General features: G+C 41.8%; 1 protein-coding gene across 1 annotated transcript; it reads left to right on the top strand.

Moving 5' to 3' along the window:
* The first annotated feature begins 4,502 nt into the window (after nucleotides 1-4,502).
* arglu1a (arginine and glutamate rich 1a) lies at nucleotides 4,503-15,596 on the top strand. The gene is made up of 4 exons (XM_034693464.1): nucleotides 4,503-5,108; nucleotides 9,163-9,388; nucleotides 12,030-12,113; nucleotides 14,082-15,596. The coding sequence occupies exons 1-4, from the start codon at nucleotides 4,777-4,779 to the stop codon at nucleotides 14,244-14,246; spliced, it is 807 nt and encodes a 268-aa protein (XP_034549355.1). The 5' UTR covers nucleotides 4,503-4,776; the 3' UTR covers nucleotides 14,247-15,596.
* The last annotated feature ends 1,966 nt before the right edge of the window (nucleotides 15,597-17,562 follow it).

The raw sequence follows: 17,562 nt of genomic DNA, 5'->3' as shown, positions 1-17,562 counted from the left end.
TCAGTGCCTGTAAACTCTAATCTTATTATGTATTGTCATTTGAATGCATGCTCTGAGTATATTTCATCTCCAGTCCTGCACACTGCATCAATGCATTTTATGTCACACTTGTGGTCTGCTCTTGCATTTGCAAATTGAGAGTGATGTAAAGCCAAATTCAAATCCTCACTATCTGCACTCATAACTGATCAATAAAGGTGATCCTGATTCTGATATCTGCCCAAAACTACAGTTTAACTACTGCTGTTAAAGAGTAAAAAATTAAATGAAGCATTTCGTGCATGAGCCAATCTGCTCCTTTCTCATGTGCTCTGCTCCCCTGAAATGTTCCAAAATTATGCAGGTGTGCAGCACGTGTGATTACGAACTGGAAAATATTTCACCCCGACGTTGTAGACTTTTTCCGACAGCGTGCTTGTAAAGTGTCTGTATGAACTCAATGTGTGAAGTCATTCAAATCAGCTAGGCCTCTAATCATGCAAGACTATGCATAACTCTTAGCCCTAATAACTAAAACAGATAATTAATGTACAAACAACTAAATAAGGCCAAAAACATTGTCCATGCCGGGCTGCTAGCATTTTTTATTTTGCTGTAAAGCAGACATTTTAACATGAGTGTTAATGTGGCTCCCTTGGATTTCAGGACTAGCCCCCGGTGGCCACTTGGGAAACTGGAGTTTTGAAATTTCTGCATTAGCTTAATTTTCCAAAATTGGAAGCTGCAGCTTTATTTTGTCTAAGTCTTAAAAGCCATTTGCAGCCATTTAATGACCCAGGAACTACTCTGGATGGAAAAAAGGGAGCATGGATGAGAAAGAGACACAGGGGTGGTAGAAAAATGTGAGCAGCAAAAATGCAAAAACAGCCAGAATATACTTAACCTTTAACGGTTACAGTTAAGAATTGCTACTGTAAGATGCATCACATCTTCATATTTGTTCTGTGTATGTTTGCTCCTCAAAAACACATGTTTTCTAATATTAAAAACTAATACAATAAGTCCTACTGCTCATATATCATACATGATACAGCTGTCAGTGTCAAAGTTTTACATTTCCTGTGAGTGAAAAACAACATTTTCTATCAGATGTTTGTTCTCATGCATGTAGATGAATCTTTAGAGTAGCAGCCCTCTAGAAAGTTCCCATTACTGTCAGCTTGACTTATTGAAATATATGAATACAGGGAGGCAGTGAGACATTGTGAGCCAAAGTTACTCTCATTTTATCTAAACTTCTCCCAGCGAAGAAACAGGAGGTCTTCCTGTGACACCTTTAAGCCTTGACTGACGTGTGATTATTGGCGACATATCCAAATTGTTTTTCCTGAGATTACCTCCCCAAGACGTCCTTTCAAATACAGATTAGAGAAATATGAAACCTGCTCTTTGAAACCCGCTCTAACAACCCCATCTTCCCTGCTCGTGTTATTGCTTCACCCCAAACCACCCAGCAGCCAAGTAGACAAACTCTGCAAAATTCTTTCATTTACACATCCACCGCTTCTACGATTCAGGCTTCTTTTTCTCCCAGCGGAGCTGCACTGGAGCTCTTTTCCTCTCTACCTCCATGAAACGTTTTCTATTATTCATCAAAAGAGGATTTAAGCACCTCTCTCGTCCTGTTACATGAGCAAAAAACAAGACATCTCTGCCTCTTTAATGCTGATTCCTCTCATCTCGGGGAACAGAATACGTGGATCATTAAAATAAAACACAACCACAAGTTACAGAAAATTGATTCTTCGGCTTCCAGCGGAGTAATAAGAAAAAAGGGGAGAGAGGGCAGGCGGAGAGGGGAACAGTTTCCTAGATGTATGAACCAAGACTTGCCCTCAATTTCTGGCACTAAAATCACATCATCGTCTCTTTACTTTAATTCTGAGGGCATTTGTATTTCTGCAGCACAGCTCACACTTCAGCTGAGGCTCTCAGATGACTGCATAGTAACTCAGCAAAGGTGCTTTTCATTCCATGAGTATGCATAGGACTCATCTGACAACTTTCATCACTTCAAAACAACTAAAAGTATTCTTGATCTACAGTGGAAGCTGCACACAGTGTGACTCCAAGTGAACAAATTATCCCTTTCAACTAAAATTAGACACAAGTGCTGAGAGCTGCAGGTAATTAGAAAAAACTAAGTGACAAAAAGTCCTTCTGTAGTCTGAACACTTTCATTTATAGCTCCAGCAGTGTGACCTTTTTAAGGCTGATTCACTGGGCTTTTGAATTATGTGTTTTTAAATATAGTAATGCCAGTTTATTTTGAGCGCTGCACTCCGGGGAGAGTTATCACAATGGCCTCGTTTAAACAGAGTGGGATGGCGTTCTTTTAGTGCAAGTCTGTGTCATTGTCGAGTAGTGTTTTTTTCCTCCTGGTTCTGTCTGTTGGTTGGTTATCTGATGTTCTCGACGCTAAATTTACGACCTCTGATAAAAGTGTTATTCTAGCCACTGATGGAGCATGAGAACAACCTTTAAAAAAGGACACAAAGTTGAATATGAGTCATGTGAAGTCAAAGAAGACATTTGTGTAGTGGATTATTTTGAGGGTGAAGCTTCAAGTTCAAGTAAAGGATGCAGCGAGTTCAGTTCAGTGTTTATGTGATGTTTTGAGTTTTAAAGTAAGTCGTGTGATAAGCTCCATTGGTTTTGAAGTACTCTGGGTTAGGTGGTGGCCCCTTACATCAGTGATAAAATCATTAAATATGGGACAGTTTCCTGGAATGGATTGAAAGAATAAAATAATGGGCAATAACTGCAAAATTTGAGTTTACTGGAAAAGACTGTACTGCGACATAGAAAGCTTCATCTACACAAAGTTATATAGCAATGCAAACATCAAGCAATGGCTGCTACAAAAGATAGTCCCCATCTGTCATGGATGTGTGCCATTGGGAATTGGCTCCTCTGCAAAATGCCTTGTTGTGGCTACAGGTGTATCATCTACATCATGTGCAGGTTTCCCCTGAAAGAGCGTTCTAGTTGGACCCACTGGGACCATCGCCAATGCACACAACAGCACCCATATATGCAACTCTCGCCCTCTGAAGCAAGTCCCATGCATATTCCTAGGACAACATGCACCAGGAGGCAAAAAAAAAGATAACATGAACATCAAAAAATGGCACATTGGCTTTGACACCTGAGGGGCAAAAATAACCAATCGGGCATGTTGGAGATAGCCATTGCACTGCAGAAGATGAATGCAGACTGAGGAAGTAGCCACCAAAAGGGCTCAAAATATGCGGCTCAAGAGTTGGTTTCTTCGCCCATCTGAGGACCCATAAGGACCAAGATGGTGGAAAGTCATACTGAGCACAAGCTAATTATGATGACCCTGCAATGGGTGAATAACTGGACCTTAAAAACACTTATAATCCAAACATATCCTGCTTGGGAACTTCCCTATAATGTTACCTCAGAAAATGAAAGGGACGGTGATCTAACTGGCATCTAACAGTTTTTCCTAGATGTGATATAACCCACATTACTAAGGTTATACATATTATATTAATAAAATGGACTGGAGCAGGAACACCGGAGCCATCTAAAAAAAGGGCCTGAGCTGCCTCTACTTCCTGAGGAGGCTGAAGTCCTTCAACATCTGCAGGACGATGCTGAGGATGTTCTATGAGTCTGTGGTGGCCAGAGCTATCCTGTTTGCTGAGGTGTGCTGGGGCAGCAGACTGAGGGTAGCGGTAGCGGATGCAAACAGACTAAATAAACGGATCTGTAAGGCCAGTGATGTTGTCCGGGTGGAGCTTGACTCTCTGGCGGGGGTGACAGAGAGGAGGACTCAATCAAAGCTCCACACCATCATGGACGACATTCACCACACTCTCTACAACGTGCTGGTGAATCACAGGAGCACATTCAGTGGAAGACTCATTCCCCCTAAATGCACCACAGAACGCCACAGGAAGTCATTCCTGCCTTTGGTCATCAGACTGTACAACTCCTCCCTCTGATAACTGAAATACAGTATATTCTGTACACTGTGCAATACACTGTGCAATATCCCTGCCACTTCAACATCCTGTATATAATACCTTCATTCCGAGCGCTTTTGTACATAGCAAACTGATACTATTATGCGTTTCTGTATGTACTTGTTATTAATCCAATTTATATTATTTAATTTGTATTCATATCTCATTGTATTCTTTCTTTCTATTAACATTTTGACATTTTCATAGGCCTACTGTGTATAAGAGCATTCTGTAACAAATGAATTTTCCCCGGGATAAATAAAGTATTTCTGATTCTGATTCTGATTAAAAAACAGGTAGATGGGATAAAGAAAGTTGGAAATGTCCTTATAAATAGGCCTCAAAATAACCATGACGTACACACATTTATATTAAGGATTGCTATAAAAACATAACGCACATCATTATTATTTTTTAACCTCATTATTTCTTATGAGAAAGATGAAACAAGTTTGGGGACTGTGCCTGTTACTTTCACCTGCAGTTGACGGGGCATTCCCGAAGACCGCCGGAAAATGCCGAGTGCCGCAATGCCTGCTGGGAAACTACACACTCAACGAACCGCCATCTTTCTTTGTAGCGAGTCTGTAGGGGAAAACAACAACAGATTTCAAGCATTATTTCTGCCAAATCAAAGTGTTGAGGCAATTCCACTTCGCCTTATAGCCTACCTAGCACTTCTTTAAAGGAGTCTGTGGGGTTTAATCTAAGACAAAGCGCACATTGAAGTCATAAGATCCAGTAGTTTGGTGTAAACGCTCGACTAGCGGAGGTGGTCAACATGGGCCGCTCTCGGAGCCGCAGCTCGTCCCGCTCCAAACACTCCAAAAGCAGCAAGCACAGCAAGAAACGAAGCCGGTCTAGGTCGCATTCCAGAGACAGGGAGAGGTCCAAGAAGCGGTCCAAGTCCCGAGAAGCGAAGAGGAACCGTCGCAGAGAATCTCGCTCTCGTTCCCGGTCGACCACAGCCTCGTCCCGCAGAGAGAGAGCAGCCTCACCGCCGGAGAGGATCGACATCTTCGGCAGGACGCTGAGCAAGAGAAACGCGCTGGACGAGAAGCAGAGGAAGGAAGAGGAAGAGAGGAGGGTAGAGATGGAGAGACAGAGGAAAATGTACGTATATGTGAAGTTGAAACTCGAGGTTTGTGTTATATAACCTTGGTCGACTGTGTGCTCAGCTACATGCTAGGCTAGCTTCATGTAGCTGCATGTAGCTTCAACAGGCCCTGATGCTCAGAGACGATGATCAGACCTGTCAGACACTCCTGCACCTTCGTAGGGGAATTTATCTCATGCTTTTGATGTTTAATTTTAAACTTAGATTTTAATGTAAATATGCAGACTGACTAGTATTGGGAAGGCTGTTAACCCTACCATACATCTTTAGAGTCAGGGTTCATGATTACACATTTGCAACGCACATTTTTGTGACAACACTATTTTGCCATGATTTGCACAATTAATTTAAAGCTGCTCACCCCAAACATACACAAACTTCATTATTGGTTATAATTAGGGATATAATGATACTCTGAACACACGATTCGAATCCCGATTTTTGGTTCACGATATGATTCACTCAAGATTCTCTAACGATTTTCCAGAAAAAAATTGGATTGAACTCAAAATTTAAATAACTATTATTTTATTGCAATTCTCTGATTTGGACAGTTGCAATCAAGCAGCAACCTCCTGTCTAAAAATATGACTCCAATGCTGAAGTGTTAAAAACTTCAGTTCATCGAGGATCCGCTTGAGGCTGACTTCGGAAGTACCGGAAACCACATACACAAAAAAAAGACGATCTTTACAGCAGAAATAAACATGTTTACAGTCCAGTACAAAAAAATAAGTGAAGTCTGGATAGCTCATTTCTCGATCGGCACATGCTGTAGGAGTCATCCAATGAGAGGCACAGCTGACTTGATTGACAGGCAGGAACACTGTAGCTGTTTGCTAGGAGGCTCAAAGCCCTCCTCTTTACGTCACAATCGTTCCACAGCAGCAATATGGATGCTGCTGCTGATTTGCCTCAAAACAGACGTCACGTATACTACGTCCATATTTTATACAGTCTTTGGTTGCAATATGTTTTTTTCTCTTATACTTATTTGTAATCAAAGTAATCCTTTTTAATTTTTAAGATGCGTTGTAACTCAAATAAAACCACTGCACACTTTTTTCCAGTATATTACAAAAAAACTAAAAATGACCATACAAAAATACCTTGTTGGAAAATTTCAGAACAATTTTAGAGAAATGGAAATTGAACGATTCCCAAATGAAAGTGTTGAATATTAAAACAAACCGGGTAAATCTCTTTAAATTAGGGATGTAGATTTCAAGTATTTTCCGTGATCGATGTTAACGATCAATTATCGATTAATCATTAAATAAACATAAAAGTTTTCCATGTCAAAAATAATGCCAAATTCGTTTTTTACCCTGAATCAAATTTTTCTTCATGACACAATGTATATAACTGATGATGTTAAAAAGCTATGGATCATTTTGAGGTGTTCAAAGTGCTAAACACGCTGAATATCAACATTCAGGCTTATAAAAAATCTCCATGGACGCATGGTCATAGAGTGAAGACTACAACATGTGGATTTACTGCAACAGGACAACTGAACAGAATCATATTTCAGACTTCAGGGTATAATGCAGATAGCGCTTCCACTGTTCCATTATGTTGAATCGATTTTAATCCACCCTTATTTCTATCGTTTTTATACCGATTTGCGATATGTCCTTACATCCCTAGACAACACTATTTTATATGCCATGATTTTCACACTTAATTTAAAGCTACTTACCCCAAACATACAAAAACTTGATTATTGGTTATAATGTAGTTTAAATTTGATATTAACGCCTCTTTATGACCTGCAAAAGCAAATAAAATCCTCAACTTGGAGCTCATCTGGCATCATGTAGTTATTGTAATGCCTGTTACAGCTGTTATCAGATCCATTTTGACAGCACAGGGATTGAAGAAGTATTGGTTTACATTTTCCTGGCGAGTAGAGGAGAATATGTCAGCTAGTTATCAGGATACACGATGAAACTCTTTCTCAGCATAGAGAAAGTTGTATCCTGCTTCCTACTGTGGAAAAATAAAGCAAAATGAAAGCTTTTCAGCGGCTTTAAGGTTGTAAGGACATCCATAAGATCGTGCAATGTGCTTATACAATTGAAACTTTAATTTTACACACTGTATGTATGTATGCATGCACATAAGCACACTTTACTCATGTTTTCATTTGAAAGTCTCCCCTCAGCAGTATCCGATCAACTGGTGCAGCAGGACAGTTGCTGTGAAAGTGCGTCCCCGTCCCTTCTCTGCATCGTAAAGCGCTCCAGCGCTGTCACATTGTCATCATAGCCTGCTTATTGTCTGCTGGCAGGTTTGGTCTGTTGGGAGCTGACAGGGACACAGCCTTTGTGAAAGTGTGCTTGGTAGCCAGGGGCACGCAGACACCTGAGATCTGAGCTGCTGCTCCACACCTGGCCTTCAGAGTGGATCTCTTCTACTGCGTAATAGCTGCAGGGCCACTTAACCAGACATACAAATGTAAATGTCGTGTCACTGAGACTTGGTAGATAAGGAAGTGCTCGGGCCTGGGCTGGGTGAGATCTCTGGTTTCCCATTGGCTGACTTATTGAAATGAAATCCAGGGAGGGTACGTGGTTTGTTTACAGTCCTGCCAGAAGCGATGTGACAACATGACGCCCAACTCTTAGCTTCCTGTTCAGAGAGCATTTAAAGACAAAAAGGAACAATTTAAAATAGGTTTCAACAAGCAAACAGGATGGCAGCTGACATCCATCAGGCAGCTGCTGCACAGTACAGACTCATATGCCTACAGGGCATGCATACACATTAGTGGTGCAACGGATCATCGTTGATCCGTACGGATGCCTCTCCACGGTTCGGCACGGACGTGGTCTGCGGATCGGTTGATGAAAAAAGTTGCGCGTGTTCACATGATGACCGCATGTTCAATCCACACTCACTCGTCAAGCGCAGCGGTAGTCATGGCAAGTGGAGGAGCAGAGGGACTTGAAAAACCTCCTGCATCTTGTAAGTCACATGTATGGGAGCATTTTGGTTTCCCTGTGAAATACAGTGAATGCTGAATGTGCTTGAGCCACATTATGAAACTCCGTTGTGCACCCACTAGACCAGAGGCCGTCAATACGCGGGCCGCACCCGGCCGCCTATTTGTGGCCCCCGAACTGTTATTCCTTCACTCTGTGTTTTGGTCGGGTCACTGCGTGTTTACCGAGACTTGTCTCCATGTCAGATGCGCAGACAGGCTGTTACTTACTACTTAGAGTCCAATGCTGTGAGTGAAATTTTTAACTTTCACTTTCGTTTCTGGAGCAGTTCGCATATTGGCACTTTGCCAGCTGTAGGACCCTAGAATGCACGAAAATGGTGTGCAACAGTTTGCAACTCAAAGAAAAGTGGACGGTGAAAATCGGCAAATGAAAGAAGAATGGAGTGAAACTTTTGAAGTTTTGAAATGCAGTGAATGAGGCAGGACTGGGCCCACAGATGGGGGGCTTTGCACAAGCTATACATTTTGAGTTGAATCTTGTTTTTATTTAATGGGCAAAAGTTTACTAGGGTTTTACAAAATAAATAGAGGACAAAGTTATATTTGTCTTGTCTTCTTTTTTTTTTTTTTTTTTTTTTTGCTGATCCGATCTGTGACTCAAAACCATGATCCGATCCGAACCCTGAGTTTTTTGATCCGTTGCACCCCTAATACACATACATGTTCTATATCTAGAATGTGCAGATATCCTGGGATTTGGCCACATCAACAATAGTTTACTCTGTATGTACATGAGAGACTTGCAGAGCGACCACAGGGACTCGTCATATGAAGGGCTTGTGGTCAATCTGCAGTGAAGATGTATACAAGGCAACAGCAATGGGCATGCTCCAAGAAGATAGGGGAAAGTAAACACTAGTCCTGCGACACAAAACATCTAAATGACTGACGGAGATCCCCGATCGAGTCTTGTTCATATTTTTGTGTGTAGTTTAGGAGAGGACAAGCTTTGTGGTCAATCAGATGGTTCCAAATCTCCTTCAAACCATCATAACTAACGTCAGATGTCTCTCCTCCTTTTCGTCCATTCTTCCCTCCAGCCGGCAACAGGAGATCGAGGAGAAGCTGATCGAGGAGGAGACGGCACGGCGGGTGGAGGAGCTGGTAGCCAAGCGGGTGGAGGAGGAGCTGGAGAAGCGGAAGGACGAGATCGAGCGGGAGGTGCTGCGACGCGTTGAGGAGGCGAAACGCATCATGGAGCGGCAGCTGCTGGAGGAGCTGGAGAGGCAGCGGCAGGCAGAGTTGGCGGCACAGAAGGCCAGAGAGGTAACGCTCGGTCGTTTGGAACGAAGCCCCTCCTTTCCCTACATACCCCGTCCCTTGTTCCCCTCCCTGCCCTTAAACCCCCATCACCTGCACTGACTGGTGCCTTACTGTGGGAGACTTTAGGATGGTGGAGGGAACTCCCACACCTCCTGATTTAAAAGTAATCTAGCCTTGTGGAAACCCGACACAGGGAGAGAAAGGCAGAGCTGAAACCTGCAGGAAATTATATTTGATTTGATCACAGTGCATCATGCAACAGATAAATAATAGAGCAGAATGAAGCTGGCGTCATTAAAAATCTCTTTGCTTGAAGTTTTAATATATATTTGGTCTTATCTTCGATTACAGTACGTGTTAAAGGAGTTAAAGTGCAAACGTGTGAAAAGTAACTACTCCAATGTTTGCAAATCTCTGTTCTTTAAATTAATTCTTGCAGTCACTGAGCAGGAAGCCAAACACTTCAGTTCCTAAGTGACTGAAATGAGGATGATGGCCTGTTTCATTCTTAAATACAAACTCTGGAAATCTCCGGTCTTTAATGTCTCATCTCAAAGAGATCCCTGACTCCCCAGTGAGAGTTTTCCATTGAGGCTTTACAAACATATGACTGACTTCATTATTTTTCTCATTTTCTAACTAGTTTTACTTTAATGTTTGTAGCATCTCTGTTGATGTGTGTAATAAAGGGTTAAATGCCACTTCAGTTAAACATCTAAAGTCTCAGTACATCACTGGCCATTTCTAATCCTCCTAAATTCCTAGATTTGACATCTCTCCACAGAAAGCCTTCGTTTTCCTCGTATATTAGGTTAGCCTGGCTTTTCTGTGACTCCTAATAAGAAGCCTGTTCCTGTAATGGTGTTAAGTTCTTACAGGAACCAGCTTTGGCTTCTTTAAAGTTAGCACAAGCTTAGAGGGAATAAAGGTAGACAGCAGTCTGTGCCCCAGCTCCATGGGCGTCATTAAGAAAATGGGATTTGTTTACACTACAGTAATAATGTATTGTGAATGAGGGGGGCAGCTAAAGCCTAGTGACCCTGACTTGCACAGGGAGCAGCCAGTGGCTCGGTACTAATTGGGTGAGAAATGTAGTCCGGTGGCACCTCCTGGTCTCTCTCGGTTATCTCTCTCCTGCCTTATGCTCTGTCTGCATGCTCCCACTCTGCTCTGTCTAGTTCTCCGACTCTCCAACATGGAGTCAGTAGAGTTAGCACCATCAGCTTTAGCTAAACGCCCACAGTGTCGGCATCAAGGCACCAGTCCGACCTCGACTCTCACAGCAGGAGTGGAGCTACTCTGAGATTTGAAACCAGATTTCATATGTAGAAATGTTGTTTAACTCACAGTTTGTCCTGTACAGGTTTTCTTTGCCAGCCCCCCTCCGCCCTCTTTACCTCCTTTAACATGGACACACAATACTGGACTGCTACATTCATTTCCTCTCTGCTGTTTGAAAGGTTATCTCGCAGGTCTAACCTTTTTATTTTTTGCTATATTTTCTCACATTATGATTTAAAAGAGCTTTTTCTCCGCAGAGAAAGAATGTACTGTGTTTTATACTCATGACCTGCTTTTCCTGTAGGGTTGCTGCTAAGTTTGATATTGTTATCTGTAAATACATTTGTGTTGTTTTTATTTTGGAAACACAACTCACCAACCTTCCTAACTAGCACTTGACCCGAGCTGGCCTGCAGCCTTTCAGCTCAGCCCGTGACTCATGTCCTGTCCTGTAAGTGTACCGTGGTCCGGTCCTCCTCGAACACACACAGACACCACTTTGTACTGTACTCTCCTTCACACTGCTATCGTCTCAGTGGGGACTGAGCTGCTGTAAAGAAAGGAATAAACTATTTAAAAAAAAGAGAGGGAGAGAGCTGTGGCTGCAGGCGCAGGCTAAGCAATACAGAGATCAGAGTTATAAGAGGAATGCCGTGGGCGCGGTATGGCAGAATACCCCCGTACCTACCTACCTACCTTCCCACCCACCCACCCCAGGAGCGCTTCTCTGTCTCTGCAGGGGCCACACAGTCCGGACGAGACAGTAAATATTCAACCGTTTAATGCCGAAAGCTTTCACCAGTTGTGTAGGTACACAGGGAAGGAAAATGCGTAGGTATACGTGCATTGGTGAGCCAAAACTATTCCCTCCTTTATTTGTATCCTTTTTCTCTTGCTCTTAATGATGTTAAAAACCAGCAAATGTATTTTCTTCTAGATTGTATTGTCTGTCATTATATCTGTCTTCTATCTATGAGTGTGATGAGTGGGTTCCCCCCTTTTTAAGTTTTAACATGAGCGCCCTAAGCATTTAATTTCCTCTAGGAGGGATTAACAGCAGTAGAGGGAGGGGGGAAGTAGAGGGTTCATCCCCCCCAGATTCTTTATGCTTTTGCCCTTTTTTTGTATTTTTAAACCAATTTAGGCTGACTGCAAAGAATGCCGCAGTGTGGTTATGTGCGAGAGGCTAAACAAACTTCTCTGTGGTGCAATGAGTTAGTTTTTTTGTGTATGTGTATGTGTGCTGGAGTGGCGAGAGTGTGTGTGGCAATTAGAGGGCAAGCGTGTGTGTATGTTTGGACATAAAGTGCTCTGTGGCTGTAGCCTGTTCGTGCGCTAACATGAAACTGTGTCACCCGTCTAGGAGGAAGAAAAATCTAAGCGGGAGGAGCTGGAAAAAATCCTGGAGGAGAATAACCGCAAGATCGCCGATGCTCAGGCCAAGCTGGTACGCCCTGCTCTGTGAACAACAGCGCTGCTTCTTTTTTAATGCATTCATACCCTTTCTGTCATATTCATAACCCTCAATTTAGCCGCTCTCGCATGCTGCCGTGGTCGCATAAAAAAAGAGTACATCCATTCAGGCACTTTAATGCAACACTTGATTTGTCGTCAGAAGCCCCAAAGACAAGAGCTTGTTTTCTTTAACACAAAGAGGAGCTTGTTTTTACTCCGTAAGCTGCTTTTTATTCACAGGGCCACATTTATTCAAAATATTCTTAACTTATGCGTCATTAATGTAATTTTTTTTTGGCCTCTTGAACGGTTTGAATGCTGGGGCTGAAGAAAAAGATGTGAGGGGAACATTAACACTGTGATTTAGTCCAGAGAAACACAAAAAGAGCCCACTGTAGAAGATTTTGCAACGGTCAAATGCAATGAGGATTTTAACTTTGTGCAGAGGCATGCACTTTAACTGAGCTTTCTCATTATTCCTCCCAAGTAATGGTTCCTGAAATTGGCTTCTAGAGTCGTCACGATGCCAGAAGTTGAACTTTGATACAAACCAGTAAAAACTGAACAATATCGATACCTGTTGTTAAACCACAGCAACAAAAAACAAACTCCTTGGAACCTGAACTGGGTAATTCTATGACTTTTGACTTGCAGTCTGCAAACATTGAAGAAGATCAACATTTAGCAAAGAGATGATTGTAATATAAATGAATCAATATATATATATATATATATATATATATATATAAATATGATAAAAAAGACATAATAAATGAGATGTTTCGTAAAATAAAATAATAATAATAATTCAATAATAATAATAATAATAATTTGTAGATTAAAAAATGGAAATAAATAATCTAAATTATTTTAAATATTATTGAGAGTTTGCTCTGTTTGTATTTTTATAGTACATTATGGAACCAAAAACTATGGAAGAGGGGGAGGGCCACTAAAAACTTTTTTTGTTGGAGGAGGGCAGTTGAGCAAAAAACAAATTTTAGGTGTATTTTATTATTTCTGTCTGGAAAAAAAGTCAGAAATATGAGCTTAAGTCAGAATAAAAAAATATTACACTTAATTTTTCCAGTTTTTTTTTTATTCTGAGAAAAAAACAGTAAAATGTCTTTTTGTCAATTGACCTAATTGTCTTCTGTATCAAAGTGAAGGTTCTGGTGTAAGATGTCATTTTAAAGCAAATGGTATTCAAAAGTACTGAAATATAGAAAACCTTATTGACTTCAGTTAGCTTTGTATCCACTAATGACTGATATTTAGCTTCTTATTTAGCAGTTTTTTGTATAACTAAGAAAGCTGTTATGCTATCGCTACAGAAAACATGTTTTGTTTTTTCTTCTGCATCTTTCTAACACAAAAAAACTCGGCCTTCTTCAACTCTAACATTGACTAGAGTCTGATTGGTTCCTTGAAGGCATCCTTGAACATGTTGACTTCACGTTAACCCCTGAGATGAATTTTATTAAACATAAATCCAGTTTTAAAATCCTCCCGTATTTGCCAAATGAGTGAGAGTAGTATGAAAACACGTCATGTCTGTTTTTGTGGTCTTAATGTCACTGACGTGTCTTTCATTATAAACCTCCCGTTGATTGAGACCTCTGGGCGTTCGCCGCACCACAACATGACCGAATATCTTAAGAGTCCTTTTGGCAGGACCCGCTTCTATTGAGTGGTTTTGAATTGATGGTTATCAGCCGTGGTTAACAATCCAGCGGGTTTGTTTTTCCTGCTGGCTATATAAGCTTAAGTCTGACTAATTTGCAGCGCAGTGTTTATTCGATTCAGGCGAGCTAGCAGCTGCATGTAGAAGAAAAGCAGACAGTGTAATGCTGGATCTTAAAGGCGGATAAAGAAAATGCCAGCAGTCTGCGGGCTCTCGGTTTGAAGGATTATTGTTTTCTGTACCCGCCTGACCTCATTGTTTGTGTGTATCCGACAGGCCGAGGATCAGTTGCGTATTGTGGAGGAGCAGAGAAAGATTCACGAGGAGCGCATGAAGCTGGAGCAGGACCGTCAGAAACAGCAGAAGGAGGAGCAGAAAATCATCCTGGGAAAGGGCAAGTCCAGGCCCAAACTCTCCTTCACCCTCAAGGCCACCGAATGAGACTGCTCCCCCTGCGTCCTGCCTTCATCCCACATCCAGCTCTCCCTCCTCGTCATCCAGCCCCCCACTGCCCCTCCTCCGCCTCCTCTGTGGAACGCTCGCTTCGTTTTGGAAGTGCTGAAGGAAGGCCGAGGAAAATGGAGGTGTGACCCGGTGTGTAGACGCCCCCCTGTGAGGAGCCACCGCCCGGCCTTGAAGAGGAGGCATCTCTTCTCCCCTTTAAAGGACCTGACTGCTCCCTCCATCCTTCCTCGCCCCCTCCACACAGATGACTCTTGTTTGTGCTTTTTTTCTCGGTTTTATTTTTTAGGAAACTTGAACTTTTGATGTAGAATGCTATAACATGTCCCCACAGTCTTAACTCCGGTGTGACAGCAGAGTAACTGTGCGCCTGTGCTCTTCTTCTTCTTCTTAAATGTCTCCACAGCCAGCAAACTTTAACAAAACGCCAGTCCCTATTATAGACGACTATGTGTGACTGTGTCTGGTTCACTGTAAACGCTCATGTGCAGCTTGGGAGTTGTCCCGTGGTTTCCTGTTTTGATTTCTTTTCAAAATAAGGTTTCTAAGTGGCTGTTGCAGCCGTTGAAAGCACAGTTAACTTCCCGTCCAGCTGACAGGTTTGTGTCTTCCACTGTTTTTACTTTTTCCACCCCAAAGATCAGATCACCGTCTAAACTTTAACGCTTCACCTCGGTTTGTTTTTCACGTTTGAAACGAACAACGTAAATATGGAGTTGCATTTTAAGGTGTTTCGCAGTGCAGGTGGACTCACTTCGACTCCCAAGCTGCACGTGACTCGAACCACAACCCTCCAAAAGGATACGTGTCTCGTCTTTGAAAAGGGGCCCTGTGGGAGAGAGAGAGAGAGAGAGAGAGAGAGGGGGGACGTTTTCCTGTATGATGTAATGTTAATAGCCTTGCTGTGATGTTCAACTCCCACTGCCCCCTCTCCCCTCTCGCCCTGAATCGTATGACATTGATCCACAATCAGAAACAAAAAGTCACAGTAATGCTAAATCTATGAGACCGTTCTAGGAGGAGACACCGCTCCGTGTTCTGTCCCCGAGTTTTTGTCGTAGTGAATAAACTTTGGCGACTTCGTTTGATTCGTAGAGGATGGACAAGTTCAGGTAAGATCAGGTTTGAGGTCAGCAGCAGTGTGTGTGAATGAGGAAATGTGTGTGTGTGAGTGTGTTGGTGTGTGTGTGTGTGTGGTAGAGACTGAACTGCCGGGCTGACCTCAGGTGGGTATAAAGACTTTTGTTAAATTGTGGGAATTAAAATTTGTCGTGTAATTTCTCCCCAATTGTCAAGGGACTGAACAGATCAATAAATCCATTGAATGCCTCCACTCGCTCTGTCTGATCATGATCCACTTAAACATTTGTTTACCAACATTTAAAGAAACACATCTGGGATTGTTTACCTCACATTCAACTTTAAGCACTCCTTACTGAAGTTATTTGACGTCACGTGTTTTGCTATTTCCAGGATCTTTTATTTTTGTGTTTTGGGCAGCTTTTTCACTCTTCCTTTTTCCATCATGAAGTTATCCTCTAACACCCCCTCCCTTGGTGATGACAGCTCCATCAGAGACTTTAGCTGCTGTCATTGCTTCTTGTTTCCAGTAAGTGAAGGCTGTGGATTAGCTCACTGCAGACTGACCTGAGATCAGCAGGAACGCTGCCTCCTCCAGCTCCAGCTCATTGGATTAGAGCTGATGACAAACAACATCAACAAACACTGATCGTAGTAAGTGCTGTATTAAGGGGTTGGCTTTAAAGGAGGAGTCTGAACAATCCAATTTTAACTGTCAAAACACGGTTAACTCTCATCCTGCTGGAACGTCCCTATCTCACCATGGGAGAAAGTCTGTGCTGGAAGTGTTCAAACTGTTTGTGGTCAGCCCAAAACACAGACATTTAATGAAAAAACAACTTTTCTATTATTAATTTAGAAAAATGTAATATCCTCCCCTTTATCCAAATTACGCAGTATTGCTCATGACTCATTGCGTGTTTTACGTGACATCATAAAGAAAAGTGCACGAGGAGTGAAGAAATGCAGACTACTGATTTAGTGAGCACAATGTATGTTATTTGGAAAAAATGTTGACACATTGTTTTACTATGCAAGACACACGTTTGCTTAAAAAACAACTTAATGACCATGCAATAAATAAAAAAAATGTAGTAAAATATAGTTTAATTTATCAAATACAGTTGAAAAAGGAAGAATTTGTGGTAAACTTTGGTTTATTTTAAGATTCATTTAAAATAAACAGAACATTGTGAAAACATAATAAAAGCACATTTGTGGTCTGGAAGTACGCATAAGTAGGATCAATATGAGAAACAACTCTTCTGATTAACTTACTAAATAATTTGATATCTTAAAAATATATGACCCTACCTCGTATGTACTTAGATTTCTTTACAGTATAGTTAAATATCCACCACAATCCCTAAACATCCGTCACATTTCCCCTGAAGACAGCTTTAAAGTCCCGCGTCGTATCTGGACGCCCCCGGCCCCGGTGCCTGCACGGCCTGCCTGCCTGCCTGGTCCTGCGCTTTGGCTTCTGAACAAACATTCTGCGGCGCGGCCTGTGCCCCCTGTGCCCCCGCTCTCTGTCCCGGCTCAGCTCAGATAAGACCAGAGAAGGAAGAAAAACAAGAGCGAGGGAGAGAGGTGTGGATGGTAAAATTACTTGGTGCACTTTTCCTAAAATTTAGAATTTTTATAATTTATGGAACATTTTGTTTGACCAAAAGTAGGAACAAGTGTCAGAGTATACATCACTTATTAAATCTAAAACTTTATCAAACTTTACTCTTTATTTTCTTATATTTTTTTATATTATTTCTGGAGTATTTTTGATTATTTTCCATAAAAATCCGAGACTTTTAAAAACCTTTGTTTCACTTTCTGCCATTATTTAATGAAATCACGAGTCTGCCTCCGAGGATTCTCTGTGTACTTATCATTAAGTCTAACAGGGACAACAATAGTTTAAGTGCTGCCCAAACGTCTTTCCTGTTTGTAAGTGTCAAGCTCAAAGATTCACAGTTAAGTGTGTGTTCTCTGTGTGTGTGAGCCGGGCAGAGGTGCAGGAAAAGACGCTCTGCTGAAATCTGCCCGACGGCCTGACTGACGAGTTTTTAACCACGCACAGAAGGAAGTGATAGATTGGAAAATATGTCATCCATGGAAAGAAAAAATTAAGGTTGGAAGAAACTAAATTTGAAAAAGGTTGTTGTGTGAGTGCAGATAGTTTAATCTGCAGCCACAGACACTTTGGATAGAGAAAAAA

The sequence above is a fragment of the Notolabrus celidotus genome, chromosome 10 (genome assembly GCF_009762535.1).
Source record: "Notolabrus celidotus isolate fNotCel1 chromosome 10, fNotCel1.pri, whole genome shotgun sequence".
Lineage (NCBI taxonomy): Eukaryota > Metazoa > Chordata > Actinopteri > Labriformes > Labridae > Notolabrus > Notolabrus celidotus.
Note: the sequence above shows the minus strand (reverse complement) of the source record. Positions and strands in the feature narration are given on the sequence as shown.

Excerpts from the sequence above, each read along its gene's own strand:
- arglu1a (XM_034693464.1), top strand. The coding sequence starts at position 4,777 with ATGGGCCGCTCTCGGAGCCGCAGCTCGTCCCGCTCCAAACACTCCAAA. Across the intron at positions 9,389-12,029 it reads CGGCACAGAAGGCCAGAGAG|GAGGAAGAAAAATCTAAGCG; the intron begins GTAACGCTCGGT and ends TCACCCGTCTAG. Across the intron at positions 12,114-14,081 it reads CCGATGCTCAGGCCAAGCTG|GCCGAGGATCAGTTGCGTAT; the intron begins GTACGCCCTGCT and ends TGTATCCGACAG.